Source organism: Ranitomeya variabilis, chromosome 3 (assembly GCF_051348905.1).
Source record: "Ranitomeya variabilis isolate aRanVar5 chromosome 3, aRanVar5.hap1, whole genome shotgun sequence".
Lineage (NCBI taxonomy): Eukaryota > Metazoa > Chordata > Amphibia > Anura > Dendrobatidae > Ranitomeya > Ranitomeya variabilis.
In genome coordinates, this window is record NC_135234.1 from 393,103,401 (window position 1) to 393,125,409 (window position 22,009).

General features: G+C 39.9%; 1 protein-coding gene across 1 annotated transcript; it reads left to right on the top strand.

The window, feature by feature from the left end:
* The first annotated feature begins 3,682 nt into the window (after positions 1 to 3,682).
* On the top strand, positions 3,683 to 21,406 carry LOC143816095 (gap junction beta-5 protein-like). Its single transcript, XM_077296074.1, has 2 exons — positions 3,683 to 3,866; positions 19,444 to 21,406. The coding sequence occupies exon 2, from the start codon at positions 19,463 to 19,465 to the stop codon at positions 20,285 to 20,287; it is 825 nt and encodes a 274-aa protein (XP_077152189.1). The 5' UTR covers positions 3,683 to 3,866; positions 19,444 to 19,462; the 3' UTR covers positions 20,288 to 21,406.
* The last annotated feature ends 603 nt before the right edge of the window (positions 21,407 to 22,009 follow it).

The window sequence follows — 22,009 nt, forward strand, 5'->3', positions numbered from 1 at the left end:
TTGTTTCCAGGAATACTGGCTACTAGTGCGCACGTGTGAATACCTCAACGTGCGGACTCGGAAGCATTTCATCCTTCGACTTCCGGCAACTGAGATCCGGTTTGGCTGTATTGGAAGGAGAAGAAATTATGCGGGGGACAGTTAGAAACGGCTTTGCTTCCTGCAAGGCTTCCCTTATAGGTTGTCACTATTAGAATTACATCATAATAGGTCTATTCAACCTATGACTGACCAATAAGGGAAGAGGTGGATCTAATAAAGAAAAGGATTGATTAAAAGGATGACTCTACACACCATCTGCCACTGATTGGTTTTATATATTGTCCATGATGATTGGATACAATATGATGACATCATAACCAAGCTTTTAAAAGCATGGGTTCCACATGTGCTCAGTTCGCTTAGCCTCTATCCCCTGATGATGCCAGGTTTCTGGTGAAACATGTCGGGGAGGCTTTAGGGCAATTTTTAATTAACATTGGTCAGATGAGTATGGTGATTTTGAAGGGAATAAGGTAGCGGCTACACCAATAAATCCCTATAAACCATGGTACAGGGCAATGTATATGAGTAAGGAGAAAAGCACTGTGACTATGATCAGCAAGAGATAGAATATATCTGATCTGCTCGTTATACACACTGACCTATGTAGGTTTTTAAATGATTTATTCCTATTAAGTAGTGAATTAAAAGTTAATTTTTATGGTCTTCAGATGGGGTTTTTTGTAGCCTTAGGCAAATCGTAATTAATGTTGTATACCCTACACTGAGCTAGTGAACAGCAATTTTTTGTGTTCAGTAACAGGATTGGGCTTATGAGATAATGAGAGCACTGCTCTATCAACTCCTGGCATTGGAGGGATATTTAAAGCCCACAGACCCTACTATCAGGTATGCCAGCGACACCTTTTTGCATCCTGCATCATATACTGTATATCATCCATTCTACAGGCCTCCTGATGAACTAAATGGATGGGGAAACGCATTGAGGCACTACTGACCTGTACAATAAGTCGCCTATGGTTCACTATGACCCCTTTTGAGCTATTATGCCTATACTGTATGTGCATCTGGGGTATTTTTACTTGCTCTAGGTATTAAACATTTTAGATTTGCTTCATTAGCCTTATCTCAACTGTTTTCCCACTCGTCAGTTATGATTTTAACAGGGCTAGAAGGGAAAGACAGGGAGAGCAGTTGATGAGTGGGGGCGAAACATCTCGTAACCTAATAGAGTGCCAACCTCCGCTGCCAGGCAGAATCAGATTCGGTATATGAAAAGGGACTTATAGTTGTTTATAGATATATTACCAAATCTATCTGCATACCAGTATAAGCATTTACTCACATTAGAGGGAATATAAACTTATGGTATCAATTCCCTCTTCTTCTAGTATCCCCTCCTTGCTAGGTTATTACGCCTGTACTATATATCAACCTTGGACAAAGTCCACTATATTCTGTATATTGATAAGTATTTTTCCATCTCTATTTATCCACCTGCCTGCTCAGGGATAGCAAGATTAGACAGGGACAGCCGCCGATGAAGGGGGGCACCACACCTTGTGTTTATTAGAGTGCCGACCTCCGTGGTTAGGTAGTAAGCATAGGATACTAGTAAGGGACTTTTAGGTAATTATAGGTTGTTGTATATACTCTGTATACTAATAGCAAAAATAGCAGCTATTGATATGGTTCTATCTATGGTCTGATTTAGGGTGAATTTTGCATCTGATATATTCCCTTTTGTTATAGTCTGTTACACTGGATAATGGTATTTTTTAGAATTTATTAATTAAAAATATTTTAATGGATTATTTGTTCACACATGATCTATCAGGATCAAGCAAGAGACATTTCAGGTAGTTAAACATCCAGAGAACAGGCTGTATGATTCCAGATAGAGTTCACTAAGCCAAGATATCTTCCAGCAGCTCTTAGAAGTGAGGAATGGCTCCCAGCATTTTACACCTTATACATGAAGAATATCCTGCTAGTAGTAGATGGGATGTCAATCCCATGATATTTTTCCTTTAATAGGTAAAGTATAGCAGGGTTAGGTCGGTGTCCCACTTGCAACTGCAATGAGAGAAACTCGCGCTAGTCTCTCGCCTCAATACCCGGCACTGCCGCCGGCACTCGGGACCGGCATGTATTTCTATGCAGCTGGATGCTCCAGTCTGAACCACCGGCGGCAGTGTCAGGTATTGAGGCAAGAGACTCACGTGAGTTTCTCTCATTGCAGTTGCAAGTGGGACTCCGGCCTTATACCTCACAAAGCCATAATTTGATATTGCTTAGTAGAATGTGGTTTTCCATATTTATGCAGAGGATGAGACAATCTATTGCCTCAATGAAGCCAAATTGTCAATTTCCTCAGGAACTTCATATTGCATTAGTAATATCCATAGGACTGTCTCATGTCAGATAAGTACCATAGTAGGCATCTAATTAATAAAAGAAAAGGTTAGTAGTTCTTCCTCCTCTCCAGAACAGGTTGCTGCAATATCCACCTTCTTTGGAATGTAGTTCACCCAGGTTAGTCTTATTAGAATATGCATCAGACCCAGGCTAACCTGTCGCTCTATGGGAATTACCACTGTGTTGTGATTTCCTTTAAGGGCGGCTAGTTTAAGCCATTTACTGAAACCACCTTAGTTAAATGTCCGTAAGGAGAACAAATCATGGTCTTCCTCCTTATAGGCCACGTGCACGCGCTGAGTATTTGGTGAGTAATTTTACATCAGTATTTGAAAGTCAAAACCAGAAGTGGAAAAGTATAATACACGTGCACCACATCTGCATTTTTTCACCCTCTCCTAGTTTTGGCTTACAAATACTGATTTAAAAATTCACCAAATACTCAGCGCGTGCATGTGGCCTTAATGTTCTTAGTCTGCTAATATAAGTTTAAAATACACAAAGGGGGTGAAGTTTGAAGCAGTTTAGTGTTTAGGTGTCCATTAAACTTTACATTTTTCTTATCAGCTTCCAATGTGGCACGTGTCTCTATTTGTTGTGCTGCTGAGATTGGTACGGGAAAACAGATTAACATTCCAAATCAAAATGTAGCACTTTTTTAGTGAGGATTTTTTTTGTTCAAAGGAAAGTAATAAAAAAAAAGAAAAAAACTGCCAAAATGCAACATTCCTAGATCATCCAAGAGACAGTTTAAAGGCCACTAACCCCGAAATACTACAAGCCAAAACAATTTTACTATATACTATTATTATTATTATTTATTATTATAGCGCCATTTATTCCATGGTGCTTTACATGTGATGATGAGGGGTATACATAATAAAAACAGGTACAATAAGCCTTGAACAATACAAGTCACAACTGGTACAGGAGGAGAGAGGACCCTGCCTGCGAGGGCACACAAACTACAAGGGATGACTATATGCTTTTAAATAACTTTTGATGAAGAAGAAAGTAGAAAAATGCAGCTAAAGGTTATTTGTGAGAAAAAATTTTCTTTAGTTTAAACCAATCTTAGCTTCCGGCTTCAAATGTGAACTAAGTTTTAAGCGGCGAAGTCTGGATTGTTGAGGTTTTAGAGAAGAAAAGTTGCATTTACTGGTTTATTTGCAACATTGTGTTTATGTGATTGTTTGCAATTATTTTATTGGTGTGACTTCTGTATATTTTCACTGTACATGTGTGTAACGTGGAATGATAATGTTAAAATGTTTGACAGAAAAATGTATTCCTGAATTTCTACTCCACCTCGAGCTGTAGGACACACCCAGGTATGCTATTTGTGTTAGTATTAAACATAGAGAAGACATGGCTGACAACTTGAACAATGAAGCGTGACAAAAAGCAGTAACTACATACTGAAAGCCCGACTGATTGCCAGGAGGGTAAGTTTTGGATCTTTGCGGGTCTTTTCATCTTTACTATACAGCATATTCGGGCATGGTATGTGTAATCACTTCTATGTATCCGAGTAAGACACTGGGTTTCACTATAAAGGAACAAATGCTGTGCACAGGATAGTGTTGTTTGTGATGTTGATACATTTGTATATGCTTTACATACAAAACTATTGTTTTTTATGGATCCTACAGAACAAAATGTTAGATATATTATATGTTTTAAAATAATTGTAATTGCTGTTAAAGTATGGAAATTATTGTAGAGTGCTATGACATTTGTATCTATTTTATGTTGTACTCAAAACTGTTAAATAAAATTTCCAAAACCCATAATACATATTTCCTTAAACTTAAGCAAATATACATTTTTTAACAGTATGAAAAAATATTTTTCATTGCATATCAGCAATCTTTTTCTAACGACATATATGTTTTGCTATATAATAGGGTTAATATACTGTACTCGACTATCACCGTCAGTCCTATAGACGAAATATAAGGCAGTAGTACTTATGTATGACCACCGCTTCATTCAAACTGGGATGATGGGACCCCCGTTCTCATAATTGGTAGAAATTCCAGTAATGGTTGACTCCCATTGATCATACATTTATATCATGCATAATACCATAGGAAGCATGGTGGCTCAGTGCACTGCTGCTTTGCAGCTCTGGGATCTTGGGTTCTAATATCTCCATATTAATGTAGGGTTGTTCGTTGGAACTTCTCATTGTAAACCCCACTAGGGACAATGATTGATTAAGATTTCTATAAAGCACTGTGGATTATGATAGTGCAATATAAGTAACAGAAATAAAAAAAATGTTATTTGCAGGTCAACTGCTTTAATAATATAGTAGAGAACTGAGTCAAATTTCTGTCACATTAGTCATATATAGGGCATATTTGTTTAATGTGTACATTGACTGTTTAAAACGTATTTGTCATCATGCTCTTCTCTTGGTTACCAATGCAAATACACTCTTGGACATTTTAGGCATTGCACCTTGAAATAAAATTAGCAAATTAGCTCTTTCCTAGAAGTAAAGAGGTTTCAGTATCAACCCAATAACTTCTTCCTGACATGTGACATACATGTATATCACATGATAAGTGCAGGTGAATACAGAGGTCTCAGTTGTTGAACACACTTCCTATAGGGCAGGTGCCAGCTGTGCTATGTGTTCCGTCACCCATAAATATAAATATATAAAAAAAATGCAAACTTAAATCTTTTATTCCAAATCTTTTTTCTTTTTTTTAATACAGTGAAATACAAAAAATAACTATTTAAATTTGATATTATCGTAATAACCTACGCAAATAATACACCTGGTAATTTTATAGCAATTTGAGTGTCGTATAAACAAACCTGAGCAAAAATAGTGAAATTTCAATTTTTTTACCTTCACAACCCACATGGTAATGGTTATGATATTGTTTAGATTCAATTCATTATTCATGGCAGTGTTATTAGGCAAAATAGTGAGTGAGCCCACTTCCTTGCATCAAGAGCAACCCCACATATGCATGGACTTAGGATGCTTTACTGTTGGCATGATGCAGGACTCATGGTATCACTCACCTTTTCTTCTCTAGGCGATCAAAGTTCAAGATGTCACAAATAAGGTGAGGGGAGCTTCAGAGAAAATAACTTTTAGGCTGGAGTCACACTTAACGTATAAAAATACGGTCCATTTTACACAGACGAGAATCGCAGAAATGTTCCCTGAACAGTGATCTGTATGTCATCCGTGTGCAATGCGAGGATGCAATTTTCTCGCATCTAAGCATCCGTGTGACATCAGTGTGACATACGTGTGGCATCTGCATGGCAAGTTTTCTCGCTGGCTTGCAAAATGGACATATAATGGATCCATGGGCTCAAATATTTGTGAAAACATATATACAGTCTATATATATATATATATATATATATATATATATATATATATATATATATATATATATATACTGTATATATATATATATATACACTGTATATACAGTATGTACCTATACTATGTGTAGACATTTATTTTATCCTATTTTAACCTGTCAGTGTGATTTTACATTACACCGCACTGAATTACCGGCTTTTCTAAAGGACACAGGTGCGTATTTCTCGCAAGTCACACTGATGGTCCGTGTGGTGTGCGAGTTTTTCTCGCACCCATAGACTTTCATTGTCGAGTCTCGGCCGATATACGGTGCAAATCGCAGCATGCTGCGATTTCACCCCCACGTACAATACGGCCCAGAAAAAAATCGATGATGGGAGCTGCCCCATAGATTAACCCCTTAACCCCTTCACCCCCGGAGCTTTTTCCGTTTTTCCGTTTTCGTTTTTCGCTCCCCTCCTTCCCAGAGCCATAACTTTTTTATTTTTCCGTCAATTTGGCCATGTGAGGGCTTATTTTTTGCGGGACGAGTTGTACTTTTGAACGACATCATTGGTTTTAGCATGTCGTGTACTAGAAAACGGGAAAAAAATTCCAAGTGCAGTGAAATTGCAAAAAAAGTGCAATCCCACACTTGTTTTTTGCTTGCCTATTTTGCTAGGTTCACTAAATGCTAAAACTGACCTGCCATTATAATTCTCCAGGTCAGTACGAGTTCATAGACACCTAACATGACTAGGTTATTTTTCACCTAAGTGGTGAAAAAAATTTCCAAACTTTGCAAAAAACAAAACAAAACAAAATTGCGCCATTTTCCGATACTCGTAGCGTCTCCATTTTTCGTGATCTGGGGTCAGGTGAGGGCTTATTTTTTGCGTGCTGAGCTGGCATTTTTAATGATAGCATTTTGGTGCAGATACGTTCTTTTGATCGCCCGTTATTGCATTTTAATGCAATGTCATGGCGACCAAAAAAACGTAAATCTGGCGTTTCGAATTTTTTTCTCATTACGCCATTTAGCGATCAGGTTAATGCTTTTTTTTTATTGATAGATCGGGCGATTCTGAACGCGGCGATACCAAACATGTGTAGGTTGGGGTTTTTTTTAATTGATTTATTTTGATTGGGGCGAAAGGGGGGTGATTTAAACTTTTATATTTTTTTTATTTTTTTCACATTTTTAAAAACTTTTTTTTTTTACTTTTGCCATGCTTCAATAGCCTCCATGGGAGGCTAGAAGCAGGCACAGCCCGATCGGCTCTGCTACATAACAGCGATCATCAGATCGCTGTTATGTAGGAGAATTGCAGGTGTGCTGTGAGCGCCGACCACAGGGTGGCGCTCACAGCCACCGGCAATCAGTAACCATAGAGGTCTCAAGGACCTTTATGGTTACAATGGAGGAGCATCGCCGACCCCCGATCATGTGACGGGGGTCGGCGATGCGCTCATATCCGGCCGCACGGCCGGATGCGGTAGTTAAATGCCGCTGTCTGCGTTTGACAGCGGCATTTAACTAGTTAATAGCAGCGGGTGATCGCGATTTCACCCGCCGCTATTGCGCGCACATGTCAGCTGTAAAAAACAGCTGACATGTCGCGACTTTGATGTGCGCTCACCGCCGGAGCGCACATCAAAGCGGGGGTCCCGACATGTGACGTACTATACCGTCACATGTCAGGAAGGGGTTAATCCCATATGACGTACTATCTCGTCGAGGTGGGGTGGGCCTTAATTCCCACCGACGGGATAGTAAGTCATATACGATCGGCCACGCTCACGGGGGGAGCGCGGCCGATCGCGGCCTGGTGTCAGCTGACTATCGCAGCTGACATCCGGCACTATGTGCCAGGAGCGGTCACGGACCGCCCCCGGCACATTAATCCCCGGCACACTGTGATCAAACATGATCGCAGTGTTCCGGCTGTATAAGGAAGCATCGCGCAGGGAGGGGGCTCCCTGCGTGCTTCCGTGAGACCCCCGGAGCAATGCGTTGTGATCGCGTTGCTCCGAGCATCTCTTACCTCCTATCCCTGTAGGCCCCAGATCCAAAATGGACGTGGGGCTGCATCTGGGTCCTGCAGGGATTACTTCCAGGTCCAGTGCAGGTGCTGTAAGCCTGCAGCGCTGTCAGTCAGATTGCTGATCTGACAGAGTGCTGTGCAAACTGTCAGATCAGCGATCTGTGATGTCCCCCCCTGGGACAAAGTAAAAAAGTAAAAAAAAAAAATTCCACATGTGTAAAAAATAATAAATAAATTCCTAAATAAAGAAAAAATATATATATTATTCCCATAAATACATTTCTTTATCTAAATAAAAAAAACAATAAAAGTACACATATTTAGTATCGCCGCGTCCATAAAGACCCAACCTATAAAACTGTTCCACTAGTTAACCCCTTCAGTGAACACCGTAAGAAAAAAAAAAAACGAGCCAAAAAACAACGCTTTATTATCATACCGCTGAACAAAAAGTGGAATAACACGCGATCAAAAAGATGGATATAAATAACCATGGTACCGCTGAAAACGACATCTTGTCCCGCAAAAAACAAGCCACCACACAGCATTATAAGCAAAAAAATAAAAAAGTTATAGACCTCAGAATAAAGCGATGCCAAAATAATTATTTTTTCTATAAAATAGCTTTTATCGTATAAAAGCGCCAAAACATAAAAAAAGATATAAATTAGATATCGCTGTAATCGTACTGACCCAACGAATAAAACTGCTTTATCAATTTTACCAAACGTGGAACGGTATAAACGCCTCCCCCAAAAGAAATTCATGAATAGCTGGTTTTTGGTCATTCTGCCTCACAAAAATCGGAATAAAAAGTGATCAAAAGATATCATGTGCCCGAAAATGTTACCAATAAAAACATCAACTCGTCCCGCAAAAAACTAAACCTCACATAACTCTGTGGACCAAAGTATAGAAAAATTATAGGTCTCAAAATGTGGAGACGCAAAAACTTTTTTGCTATAAAAAGCGTCTTTTAGTGTGTGACAGCTGCCAATCATAAAAATCCGATATAAAAAAACGCTATAAAAGTAAATCAAACCCCCCTTCATCACCCCCTTAGTTAGGGAAAAATAATAAAATTTAAAAAAATGTATTTATTTCCATTTTCCCATTAGGATTAGGGCTAGGGTTAGGGTTAGGATTAGGGCTAGGGTTAGGGCTAGGGTTAGGGCTAGGGTTAGGGCTAGGGTTAGGGTTAAGGCTAGGGTTAGGGTTAGGGCTAGGGTTAGGGTTGGGGCTAGGGTTGGAGCTAAAGTTAGGGTTAGGGTTGGAGCTAAAGTTAGGGTTAGGGTTGGGGCTAAAGTTAGGGTTAGGGTTGGGGCTAAAGTTAGAGTTAGGGTTTGGATTACATTTACGGTTGGGATTAGGGTTAGGGGTGTGTCAGGGTTAGGGGTGTGGTTAGGGTTACCAATGGGATTAGGGTTAGGGGTGTGTTTGGATTAGGGTTTCAGGTAGAATTGGGGAGTTTCCACTGTTCAGGCACATCAGGGGCTCTCCAAACGCGACATGGCATCCAATCTCAATTGCAGCCAATTCTGCGTTGAAAAAGTAAAACAGTGCTCCTTCCCTTCCGAGCTCTCCCGTGCGCCCAAACAGGGGTTTACCCAACATATGGGGTATCAGCGTACTCGGGACAAATTGGACAACAACTTTTGGGGTCCAAGTTCTCTTGTTATCCTTGGGAAAATAAAAATTTGGGGGGCTAAAAATCATTTTTGTGGGAAAAAAAAGGATTTTTTATTTTCACGGCTCTGCGTTGTAAACTGTAGTGAAACTCTTGGGGGTTCAAAGTTCTCACAACATATCTAGATAAGTTCCTTGGGAGGTCTAGTTTCCAATATGGGGTCACTTGTGGGGGGTTTCTACTGTTTGGGTACATCAGGGGCTCTACAAATGCAACGTGACGCCTGCAGACCAATCCATCTAAGTCTGCATTCCAAATGGCGCTCCTTCCCTTCCGAGCTCTGCCATGCGCCCAAACAGTGGTTTACCCCACATATGGGGTATCAGCGTACTCAGGACAAATTGTACTACAACTTTTGGGGTCCATTTTTTCCTGTTACCCTTGGTAAAATAAAACAAATTGGAGCTGAAATAAATTGTGTGTGAAAAAAAGGTAAATGTTCATTTTTATTTAAACATTCCAAAAATTTCTGTGAAACACCTGAAGGGTTAATAAACTTCTTGAATGTGGTTTTGAGCACCTTGAGGGGTGCAGTTTTTAGAATGGTGTCACACTTGGGTATTTTCTATCATATAGACCCCTCAAAATGACTTCAAATGAGATGTGGTCCCTAAAGAAAAATGGTGTTGTAAAAATGAGAAATTGCTGGTCAACTTTTAACCCTTATAACTTCCTAACAAAAAAAATGTTGGTTCCGAAATTGTGCTGATGTAAAGTAGACATGTGGGAAATGTTACTTATTAAGTATTTTGCGTGACATATCTCTGTGATTTAAGGGCATAAAAATTCAAAGTTGGAAAATTGCGAAATTGAATAAATTTTACCACTATCATGAAGTACAATATGTCACAAGAAAACATTGTCAGAATCGCCAAGATCCGTTGAAGCGTTCCAGAGTTATAACCTCATAAAAAGACAGTGGTCAGAATTGTAAAAATTGGCCCGGTCATTAACGTGCAAACCACCCTCGGGGCTTAAGCAGTTAACATTGGTCCGAGTGCTATGCGATGTTTTATAGCATAGCACTCGTCCATATTATATGGTAGTGTGACTCCGGCCTTACGCTGTCCTCTGCAGTCCAATCCCTGTACTTCCTGCCAAATGTCAGTTTGTCCTTGATCTTTTTCTTAGAGAAAATGGGTTTCTTTAATGCCCTTCTTGACACCAAGCCAACCTTCAAAAGTGTTGGCCTCACTGCGCGTGCAGATGCACTGACACCAGCCTGCTGCCATTCTTGAGCAAGGTCTTCACTGGTATTAAACTGACCCCATAGCTAAATTCTCTTTAGAAGACTGTCCTGGCACTTGCTGGACCTTTTTAGATGGCCTGAAGCCCTGAAGCCATTTTTAAAGCAATTGAACTTTCTCTTTTAAGTTATTGATGGCCCAATAATTGATTGATTTAGGGGCATTCTTACAGGCAGCAATGTCCTTATGATGCAAAATAATGATGACTGCGTATGTCTATTTGGAATTAATCATTATTAACAGAAAAACACAATGATTTAAAGAACCAGCCCCCATTTTAACCCCTTCACAACATTTGACGTACCTATATGTCATGGCAAATTTTTACAATTCTGACCACTGTCCCTTTATGAGGTAATAACTCTAGAACGCTTCAATGGATCCTGGTGATTCTGAGACTGTTTTTCGTGACATATTATATTTCATGATAGTGGTAAAATTTCTTTGATATGACTTGATAAGACTTTTTAAGTCTTTAAAAGACAGAGATATGTCACACAAAATACTTAATAAGTAACATTTCTCACATGTCTACTTTACATCAGCACAATTTTGGAATCAACATTTTTTTTGTTATGAAGTTATAAGGGTTAAAATTTGAACAGTGATTTCTCATCTTTAAAACACCATTTTTTTTTACGGCCCACCTCACATTTGAATTCATTTTGACTGGTCTATATGATAGAAGATACCCAAAAGTGACACCATTATAAAAACTATACACCTCAAGGTAGTCAAAACCACATTCAAGAAGTTTATTAACCTTTCAGGTGCTTCACAGGAATTTTTGGAATGTTTAAAAAAAAAAAAAATAACAACTTTTTTTCACAAAACAATTTATTCAGATCAAACATTTTTTTTTTTCCAAGGGTAACAGGAAAAATTGGACCCCAAAAGTTGTTGTGAAATTTGTCCTGAGTACACTGATACCCCATATGTGGGGGTAAAACACTTTCCGTTTGGGTCCATGGCAGAGCTCGAAAGGGAAGGAGCACCATTTGATGTTTTCAACGTAAAATTGGCTGTAATTGAGGTCATGTTTGGAGAGTCCGTGATGTGCCTAAACAGTAGAAAACCCCCACAAGTGACCCGATTTTGGAAACTAGACCCCCCCAAGGAACTTATATAACGCTATAATTGAGAGATAGAATATAAAAATTAAAATCCAGAAAATCACATTCTATAAATTTATTTGCATTTTGCAGTGAGAAATAAGTATGTGATCCCCTATCAACCATTAAGAGTTCTGGCTCCTACAGACCAGTTAGATGCTCCTAATCAACTCACTGAATGCTTTAAAGACAGCTGTCTTACATAGTCACCTTTATAAAAGACTCCTGTCCACAGACTCAATTAATCAGTCAGACTCTAACCTCTACAACAAGCAAGACCAAAGAGCTTTATAAGGATGTCAGGGACAAGTTCATAGACCTGCACTAAGCTGGAATGGGCCACAAAACCATAAGACACTGGGTGAGAAGGAGACAAATGTTGGTGCAATAGTAAGAAAATGGAAGAAATACATTCAATCTGGGGAACCATGCAAAATCTCACTTCGTGGGGTATCCTTGATCATGAGGAAGGTGAAAGCCTAAAACTACACAGGAGGAACTTGTTAATGTTCTCAAAGTAGATGGGACCACAGTCACCATGAAAACCATTGGTAACACATCACACCATAAAGGTTTAAAATCCTGCAGTGCCCGCAAGGTCCCCCTGCTCAAGAAGGCACATGTGCAGACCTGTCTGAAATTTGACAATGAACACCTGAATGATTCTGTGAGTGATTGGGAGAAGGTGCTGTGGTCATATGAGACAACAATTGAGGTCTTTGGCATTAATTCAACCCGCCATGTTTGAAGGAAAAGAAATGCTGCCTATGACCCAAAGAACACCATCCCCACTATCAAGCATGGAGGTGGAAACATTATGTTTTGGGGGTGTTTCTCTGCTAAGGGCACAGGACTACTTCACCACATCAAAGGGAGAATGGATGGAACCATGTACCGTAAAAATCCTAAGTGACAACCTCCTTCTCTCCACCAGGGCATTAAAAATGGGTCGTGGCTGGGTCTTCCAGCAAGACAATGACCCAAGACATACAACCAAGGCAACAAAGGAGTGGCTCAAAAAGAAGCTCATTAAGGTCATGGAGTGGCCTAGCCAGTCTCCATACCTTAATCCCATAGAAAAATCATGATGATCCAAGTTGCCAAGCGACAGCCTCAAAATCTTATGATCTTTATAATCTGGAAAGAGAAGTGGACCAAAATTCCTTCTGAGATGTGCGTAAGCCTTATCATCAACTACAAAAAACGTCTGACTGTTGTGCTTGCCAACAAGGGTTTTGCCACCAAGTATTAAGTCTTGTTTGCCAGAGGGGTCAAATACTTATTTCTCACTGCAAAATGAAAATACATTTATATAATTTATACACTGTGATTTTCTGGATTTTATTTTTGATATTCTTTCTCTCAATGTTAAAATTAGCCTACCCTTAAAATTATAGACTGTTCATGTCTTTGTCAGTAGGCAAACTTACAAAATCAGCAAGGGGATCAAATACTTATTTCCCCCACTGTATCCAGATGTATGGTGAGCACTTTGAACCCCCAAGTGCTTCACAAAAGTTTATACCGTAGAGCCGTGAAAAATCATATTTTTTCCACAAAGATGATCTTTTCAACCCCAATTTTTTATTTTCCCAAGGGTAACAGGAGAAATTGGATCCCAAAAGTTGTTGTGCAATTTCTCTTGAGTATGCCGATACTCCATATGTAGAGGAATACTACTTTTGAGGCACAGTGCAAAGCTCAGAACGGAAAAGGTACCATATTGGAGTTCAGATTTGCTGGAATGGTTTGAGGGTGCCATGTCACATAGGCAGAGCCCTTTAGGTGCCGAAACAACAGAAACCCCCTATATGTAAACTCATTTTACAAACTACACTCCTCAATGAATTCATCTAGAGGTGCAGGGATCATATTAACACTACATGTGCCTCACAGAATTGTATACCACTAAGCGGTGAAGAAAGAATAAATTACATTTTTACCGCTAAAATGTTGTTTTAGACCCAAGTTTTAATTTTTTTAAGGGCTAATATGATTTTTTTTGCAACAAACTGAGGTTCATCTTTTCCTGAGAGTGCCAATACTCTACATGTAATCAGGAAATATTTTTCAGGCACAGTGCAAAGATCAGAAGGCAAGGAGTGCCAGATTTTACTGTTATGGTTTGCAGGTACCATGGCCCACTGGGAGAGCCAATGAGGTGCCAGAACAGCAGAACCCACTGATAAGTTACCCCATTTTTCAAACTACATCTCTCAATAAATTCATCTAGGGGTGCAATGATCATATTGACACCATGGGTGTGTCACAAAATTTTATACCATTGGGTAGTGAAAACAAAATAACTACATTTTTACCACCAAAATTTTGTATTAGCCCCAGATTTTACATTTTCACACAGGAAGTGGGTAAAAATGGCACCAGAATTTGCCCAACAATTTCTACTCAACATGGATATGTGGCTGTACAGTACTACTTAGCCATATGAAGAGACTCGGGAGGAACGGAGCACTATTTGCCTCCTGGAGCACAGATGTTCCTAGAACAGGTTGCAGACTCCATATACAGAGTGCCTAATTGCTAGAAAAGCAGACTCTCAAGTGACCCCATTTTGGAAACTATACCCCTTGGGGAATTTACCTACAGGTGTAGTGACGGTTTTGACTCCATGGCTATTTTCCAGAAACAAGCAGCAATAAATGTTTCTGAGTGAAAATTGTAATCTGCTGTTGTAGTGACCAGTATGTTGCAGTCACCAGTATGATATGTCCAGCCTGTGTTTCTGGAGACATGCATTCTTAAGTTAGGCGGGCTCTCATCGCTTCATAAATTTCAAATGTGAATGCTATATGTGGTTTAGGTACACTGTAGGGGTCAGAAGGGAGGGGGCATTTGGATTTGGGAGCAGAGAATTTGCTGAATTTCTTTTGGCAGGTGAGGAGCCATTTCGCTTTTCCAGAGCCTTTGTGCTACCAGTAATGTGGAAGACCCCTATATTTCCGTTAACAGATGACGGACCTGAGTGAGGGCTTTATTTTTTTTGTGGATTGATTTGAAGCTTTATTGGAAACATTTTACATAACATTTGGAATCACAGTTAGGCCGGCCTCACACTAGCGAGTTTTACGGACATATGAGCGCATAAACTACGTCCGTAAAATACGCATTACACACGGCCCAATGATTCTCTATGGCCCAGCTCCTATCTGCTGTATATTACGCATCCGTAATATACGGTCTTGTACGGCCGTAGAAAATCGCAGCATGCTGCGTTTGTCACCGTATTGTGCAAAAAAATCGCCAATGAAAGTCTATGGGGGCGAGAAAAATACGGATTCCACACGGACCAGCAGTGTGACTTTTGAGAAATATGCAGCGGTGTTAGAGAAAAGCCGGTAATTCAATTGCCGGCTTTTCATTTCTCCTTCACAAGCCCGACATGATATGAGACATGGTTTACATACAGTAAACCATCTCATATCCCTTTTTTTTTGCATATTCCACATTACTAATGTTAGTAGTGTGTATGTGCAAAATTTGGGCGCTGTAGCTGCTAAAATAAAGGGTTAAATGGCGGAAAAAATTGGTGTGGGCTCCCGCGCAATTTTCTCCGCCAGAGTGGTAAAGCCAGTGACTGAGGGCAGATATTAATAGCCTAGAGAGGGTCCCTGGTTATTGGCCCCCCCGGCTACAAACATCTGCCCCCAGTCACCCAAGAAAAGGCACATCTGTAAGATGTGCCTATTCTGGCACTTGGCCACTCTCTTCCCACTCCCGTGTAGCGGTGGGATATGGGGTAATGAAGGGTTAATGTCACCTTGCTATTGTAAGGTGACATTAAGCCAGATTAATAATGGAGAGGCATCAATTATGACACCTATCCATTATTAATCCAATTGTATGAAAGGGTTAAAAAAACACACACATTATTAAAAAGTATTTTAATGAAATAAACACACAGGTTGTTTTAATATTTTATTGCTCTCTCAATCCACCTGAAGACCTTCGCTCTGAAAAATAATAAACCAACAATATACATACCTTCAGATGATCTGTCACGTTCCACGAAGTAAATCCATCTGAAGGGGTTAAATCATTTTACAGCCAGGAGCTGTGCTAAAGCACTCGCTCGTGCCTGTAAACCCCCGGGTACTGAAAGGAAAGCAGGATGATCTGTACTTACCTTGAGTTGCGGTGATGCACCCTCTGCTGGATGTCCTCATATGAACTCGAGCAAGGCTCCAGTTTACTGTATGTAAACCATGTCTCATATCCTGTCGGGTTTGGGAAGGAGAAATGAAAAGCTGGCAATTGAATTACCGGCTTTTCACATATATCGCACTGAATTAAATATAAATACAGAATATATATATATGTGTCTCAATTACATATGGATATATATATATATATACTGTATATGCGTTTTAACGAACATTTGAGCACATAAATCCATTAGATGTCGGTTTTGTAAGCCTGCGAGAAAATATCGTATCGCAGTATGGATGCCATACGGATTACATACGGAGGATGCCATGCGCAAAATACGCTGACACACCCTGCCTACGGATGACATAGGGATCACTATTTTGGGGACTTTTCTGCGTATTACGACCGTAAAAAACGGACCGTATTTACATATGCTGAGTGTGAGGCCGGCCTTATCCGGCGCGCTATGCTGACCACTTACTGTGGGGTTTCCATCTAAATCTCTGAGTGACATAACAGATGAAACCCTTGATGGATTAATTCACTATAATGAGGCAGCAGAGTTATTCTGGACTCTGTCTGGCCTCTGTTCAGCTGTGTCCTTTTCATAAGTGCACAAAACTGTGGCTAACGGCATTTTTATGCAATCCTAAAAAGATGGATATTGCACAGATCACAGGTCAGATGATGTCCACAGTGCTTTCATCTGCATCATTATAGGGAATCTTCCACCAGAGGTTCCGTCTGAATATTGTATTTCAGAGATTTACACGGAAAATCCTGTGCAAGCTTTCAGCGCAGAGCGCAGGATAAATGAGTGCTGATCCTTATTGCAATCTTTGGGAGCAGAATGAAAAAATGAATAACAGGTGAAGAATTGGTTTTATTTACTTTTTACGCTGTTACTCGTACGGTATAAGTGATTAGTTGACTTTATTCTTCGGGTCGGTGCGATTACAGCGATACCAGAATTATATAGTTTTTTTATGTTTGGCTGCTGTCACACACTAATAGACGCTTTTATTAGAAATAATAGTTTTTGCATCACGATATTTTGAAAGCTATAATTTTTCCATCTTCTGTGTTACATGAGGGCTTGCATTTTGCGGGACGAGTTAATGTTTTATTGGTATTTGGTACCATTTTTGGGTACATGACATTTTTTGATGGCTTTCAATTCCGATTTTTGGGAGGCAGAGTGAACGAACAACAGCAATTCAGGATTTTTTTTGGGGGGGGAGCGTTTATACCATTCCGTGTGTGGTAAAATTGAAAAGGCAGTTTTATTCTTCTGGTCAGTATGTCTTTTATATCTTTTTTTATGTTTTAGCACTTTTAAACAATAAAAACTTTTTTATAGAAAAAATAATTATTTTTGCATCCCGATATTGTGAGAGCTATAACTTTTTTTATTTTTTTGCTGATGGAGTTGTATGGCGGTTTGTTTTTTGCGGGACAAAATGTCATTTTCAGCGGTACCATGTTTATTTATATCCGCCTTTTTTAGCGCGTTTCATTCCACTTTTTGTTCAGTGGTAAGATAAAAAACAAGGCAAAAAACAATGTTTTATAATTTTTTTATGGTGTTCACAGGTTGGGTCGTTGCGGACGCGACAATACCAAATATGTGTACTTTTATTGTGTTTTTTTCATACAAATATTTATTTACAGATACAGTATCTTTAATTTTTTTAAAAAATATATTTTTACAATTATTTTAAAAAAAACTTTTTTCCTTTATTTTTTAAACGTTTTTGCTTTGTCCCACTATGGGACTATCATTTTTTGCAGGCTGATCGCTTGTACAACATGGGGATGCAGCAGCATCCCTGTGCTGTACAAACTGCCAGCTCTACACTGACAGAGAAAGTTGCTGATCATGCAGTGTGCACTATCCTAGCTCTGGCTACCCGGATGTTGTCAAAACGATATCGGGTCACCATGACAACATTCTGCTACGGGGTCTCCGATCCAAGGGAAGAGGGGCTGTCAACCCTCTGCCGGCTTCCGCAATGCTGCAATCGCGTTTGATCTCAGCATTGCCAGGAGCAGTATGGGACCTCTCCTGGCACTTAGTGCCGGGTGTCAGCTGTCAGAATCAGCTGACACCTGGCAGAGATCGCCCGCACACAGCCCTTGTGCTTGGGCGATCTCGATGACGCAATAATCCGTCCCTGGTCAATAAGACCCAGAGCGCAGGGAAGGAGTATTACGTCAGATGACAGGAAGTGGTTAATATTGTAAGATTTTATATTTGGTACATACTAATTGTTAATCTTGTCTATTTGTAAATCTTCAAAGTTTTCTCAATCACTTGATGTTTTTTGTTAATTGTTTTTTTTCATCCAGCAAGGGTGTTTGCTTATCTTGCATAGCATTACCTGCTCTGGTTTCTGGTTAGGTGATTCACTGTTTAGGAAATACATTAGGCCTAGATCTTAGCAGATAGTTCCTATATATTCAGATCTGGCTTAGGAAGAGCACATGTGTTGGAGGGGACATGTGCAAACTCTTTCTAGTTGCAATATCGTTGAAGTGCATGCAGTTTAACATGACTGTTCGACAGGGCAGGAGACAAGTAAGCTATGCCAGATACTGTATTTAAACAAACATGTTTTTTTTCAGTTGTACTGCATTACTTATTTACACCGGAGTCTCCACCTTATGCCAGTCATTACAATGGTTGCCCATTTGCTACACAATACAATACAAACTTATCTTTCTCACTCACTCACAAAGCATCTTCACCCTAATCATCTTATTTCATGCCTTCCATTCTTCAACTGATATAAACTAACATCCTCCATGATCTAAATCTCCTACTTCCATCTTCTAAACTTCTAAACTTCTAAACTTCTCTAATGCTGCTCCAGTATTCTGGAATGCACTTCCCCGGATGATCTGACCAATACCTAGTCCCTAAGTGTGCTTTAAGAACACATCTCTTTAGACAAGCCTATCGACTCACTTCACTGATCTAACTCTTCTCTATTCTCTCTTTCTAACCTTTCCGCAGAATTTGATCCCTCCTGCACATTCTCCACACACCCAGTAGCACTTGGTAACTGTACTTCTAGAGATACTGGCTGATCATGCAGCTTATTTGAAATGCCTTAGTTATGATAATGATGGCTAGACCATACATGACAAGATCCTTTTACTTATTGTGTCACCCCACCCCACCATCTCCTTTATAGATTATAAGCTTGCAAGCAGGGCAATTACTCCTCCTATAACAAACTATGAGTTACTTTGTACTGTCTTTATTGTCTGTACATGTCCCTGCTCCATTGAATAGTGCTGCCGAATAGGTTTTTGCTATGTAAATAAAATTATTATTATTGGTGGAGATAGTTTAAGAAGTCCTGATGTAAACCGCATAATAGAACTTTTATTGCTGATATATCATCTTTTTTTTTTTCAGTGAACGCTGAATTGCAGAAATGAACTGGGCAGTATACGAAGCTCTGCTGACCGGAGTTAATAAATTCTCCACTGAATTTGGTCGTGTCTGGCTGTCTATTGTCTTTATCTTTAGGATCCTTGTATATGCAGTAACAGCCAGCCGGGTTTGGGGAGATGACCAAAAAGACTTTGACTGCAATACTCGACAGCCTGGATGTAGGAATGTCTGCTATGACCAATATTTTCCCGTCTCACACATCCGCCTCTGGGCTTTACAGCTCATCATGGTTACATGTCCTTCTCTTCTTGTTGTAATGCATGTGGCATATAGAGATAATCGAGAGAAGAAGCATAGGGAGAAGATGGGAGAGAACAGTGGTAAACTTTACCAAGACATTGGAAAAAAGAGAGGTGGGCTTTGGTGGACCTATCTCATCAGTCTTCTTGTAAAAGCCATAATGGATTCTGCTTTCATCTATGTGTTTTATCGACTCTATGAAAATTTCTTTCTTCCTCGAGTAGTAAAATGCACTGTTCCTCCATGTCCAAACATTGTGGACTGCTTCATATCCAAGCCTTCTGAGAAAAATATATTCACCCTCTTTATGATTATTAGTTCAGGGGTGTGTGTTCTTCTGAATCTCATAGAAGCTGCATATCTCGTTGGAAAGAAGTGTAAAGAGAACATACTTTCCAAAGGGCAGACAACTAAACCAAAAAACTCTGTCTGCGGTAGCCTCAATGAGCACAAACTATCCAAATGTGAAAAGACAGTTATCATTTCAGAAGATCGTAAATCCTCAATCAATGAAATTGATAATGATGGATGCAATCAGGATATTGATGTGGCAGAGCCGGTGTAGGGCTTTAGTGAAATCAAGGAAGTATTTAAAATCATCCATATTTTTATGGGCTCAAGCATTTTTGCGAGATCTGAAATATTAAGGCCACCAGGACTAAAGTTCAGATAAACTAGTGACTATGTTGAGTATAACCTATGCTTATGTATTCAGATGCATATCATGTATTTTTGTCATAGCTGGGTACTTGGGCAGCCATTGGAAAAAAGCTAAGTCTTGTCAGCTTTTTCATCATCTTGGCATAACAGACAACCAGAACCAATAAGAATTATTATAGCAGAATGCATTATATCGGAATATCAACAAGGATAAAATGTATATAATATTTTTATGATATACGAACCTTTTTTCGTATTTGATTGTATTGTTGATGCATAAAATAAATGCTTCATTCTAAAATGTAAATATTAGGATAAAGCTACATGGTGACACTGGTAACACAACAGTTCTGCAACTTGTATGTAATTTGGCATTGTGCAACGATTTTAACAGCAGGGATTTGTAAGAAAAAAAATAGCCTAATAATAGACAAGGCAATTTGCATTGAAGTCTATGAGTGGGTACACCTTGTTGCTGTGGGATGGCTTTTGTTTGTTTTTTAATCAAAGCAGTGTTAACTAAGTACCCTGTTATTTACATGCGCTATTACTATTTACTTTTTACAGGGTATTTGCTCATTTTGCTTTATTCTAGGTTATGTTTGTTAATGGCCACAGTGTGAATAAGCCCTTACACACCTACACATTGCACTTATATCAGCACGTGTTTCAGCTCATTTCTTTGGTTTTGAAAAAATCCCAGTGTTGGATTTTTTCTGATGGTTGCAGTAGGTTGCAGTTAGCCACAAAATCCTTGTGATGCTAATTAAGTACAATGCAACACCATGCAACCACATTTATTTCATTAAGTACCACACTCTAAAAATTCATTTAGTCTTGTTTTATTCGCACAGAGTTACAGGACAATGACTAAACAGTTAAGGCCCCGTCACACACAGCGACGCTGCAGCGATACAGACAACGATGCTGATCGCTGCAGCGTCGCTGTTTTGTCGCTGTGTGGTCGCTGGGGAGCTGTCACACAGACAGCTCTCTCCAGCGACCAACGATCAGGGGAACGACTTCGGCATCGTTGAAACTGTCTTCAACGATGCCGAAGTCCCCCTGCAGCACCCGGGTAACCAGGGTAAACATCGGGTTACTAAGCGCAGGGCCGCGCTTAGTAACCCGATGTTTACCCTGGTTACCAAAAAAACAAACAGTATATACTCACCATCTGATGTCCGTCAGGTCCCTTGCCGTCTGCTTCCTGCTCTGACTGAGTGCCGCCGTACAGTGAGAGCAGAGCGCAGCGGTGACGTCACCGCTGTGCTGTACTTTCACTTTCACTTTGCGGCGCTCAGTCAGTGTGGGAAGCAGACGGCAAGGGACCTGACAGACATCAGATGGTGAGTATGTACTGTTTGTTTTTTTTTACATTTACGCTGGTAACCAGGGTAAACATCGGGTTACTAAGCGCGGCCCTGCACTTAGTAACCCGATGTTTACCCTGGTTACCAGTGAAGACATCGCTGGATCGGTGTCACACACACCGATTCAGCGATGTCAGCGGGACCTCAACGACCAAAAAACGGCCCAGGCCGTTCCGACACGACCAGCGATCTCACAGCAGGGGCCTGATCGCTGGTACGTGTCACACATAGCGAGATCGCTACTGAGGTCGCTG

What these genes read in the sequence shown, in the direction of transcription:
- LOC143816095 (XM_077296074.1), top strand. Translation starts at nt 19,463, where the DNA reads ATGAACTGGGCAGTATACGAAGCTCTGCTGACCGGAGTTAATAAATTC.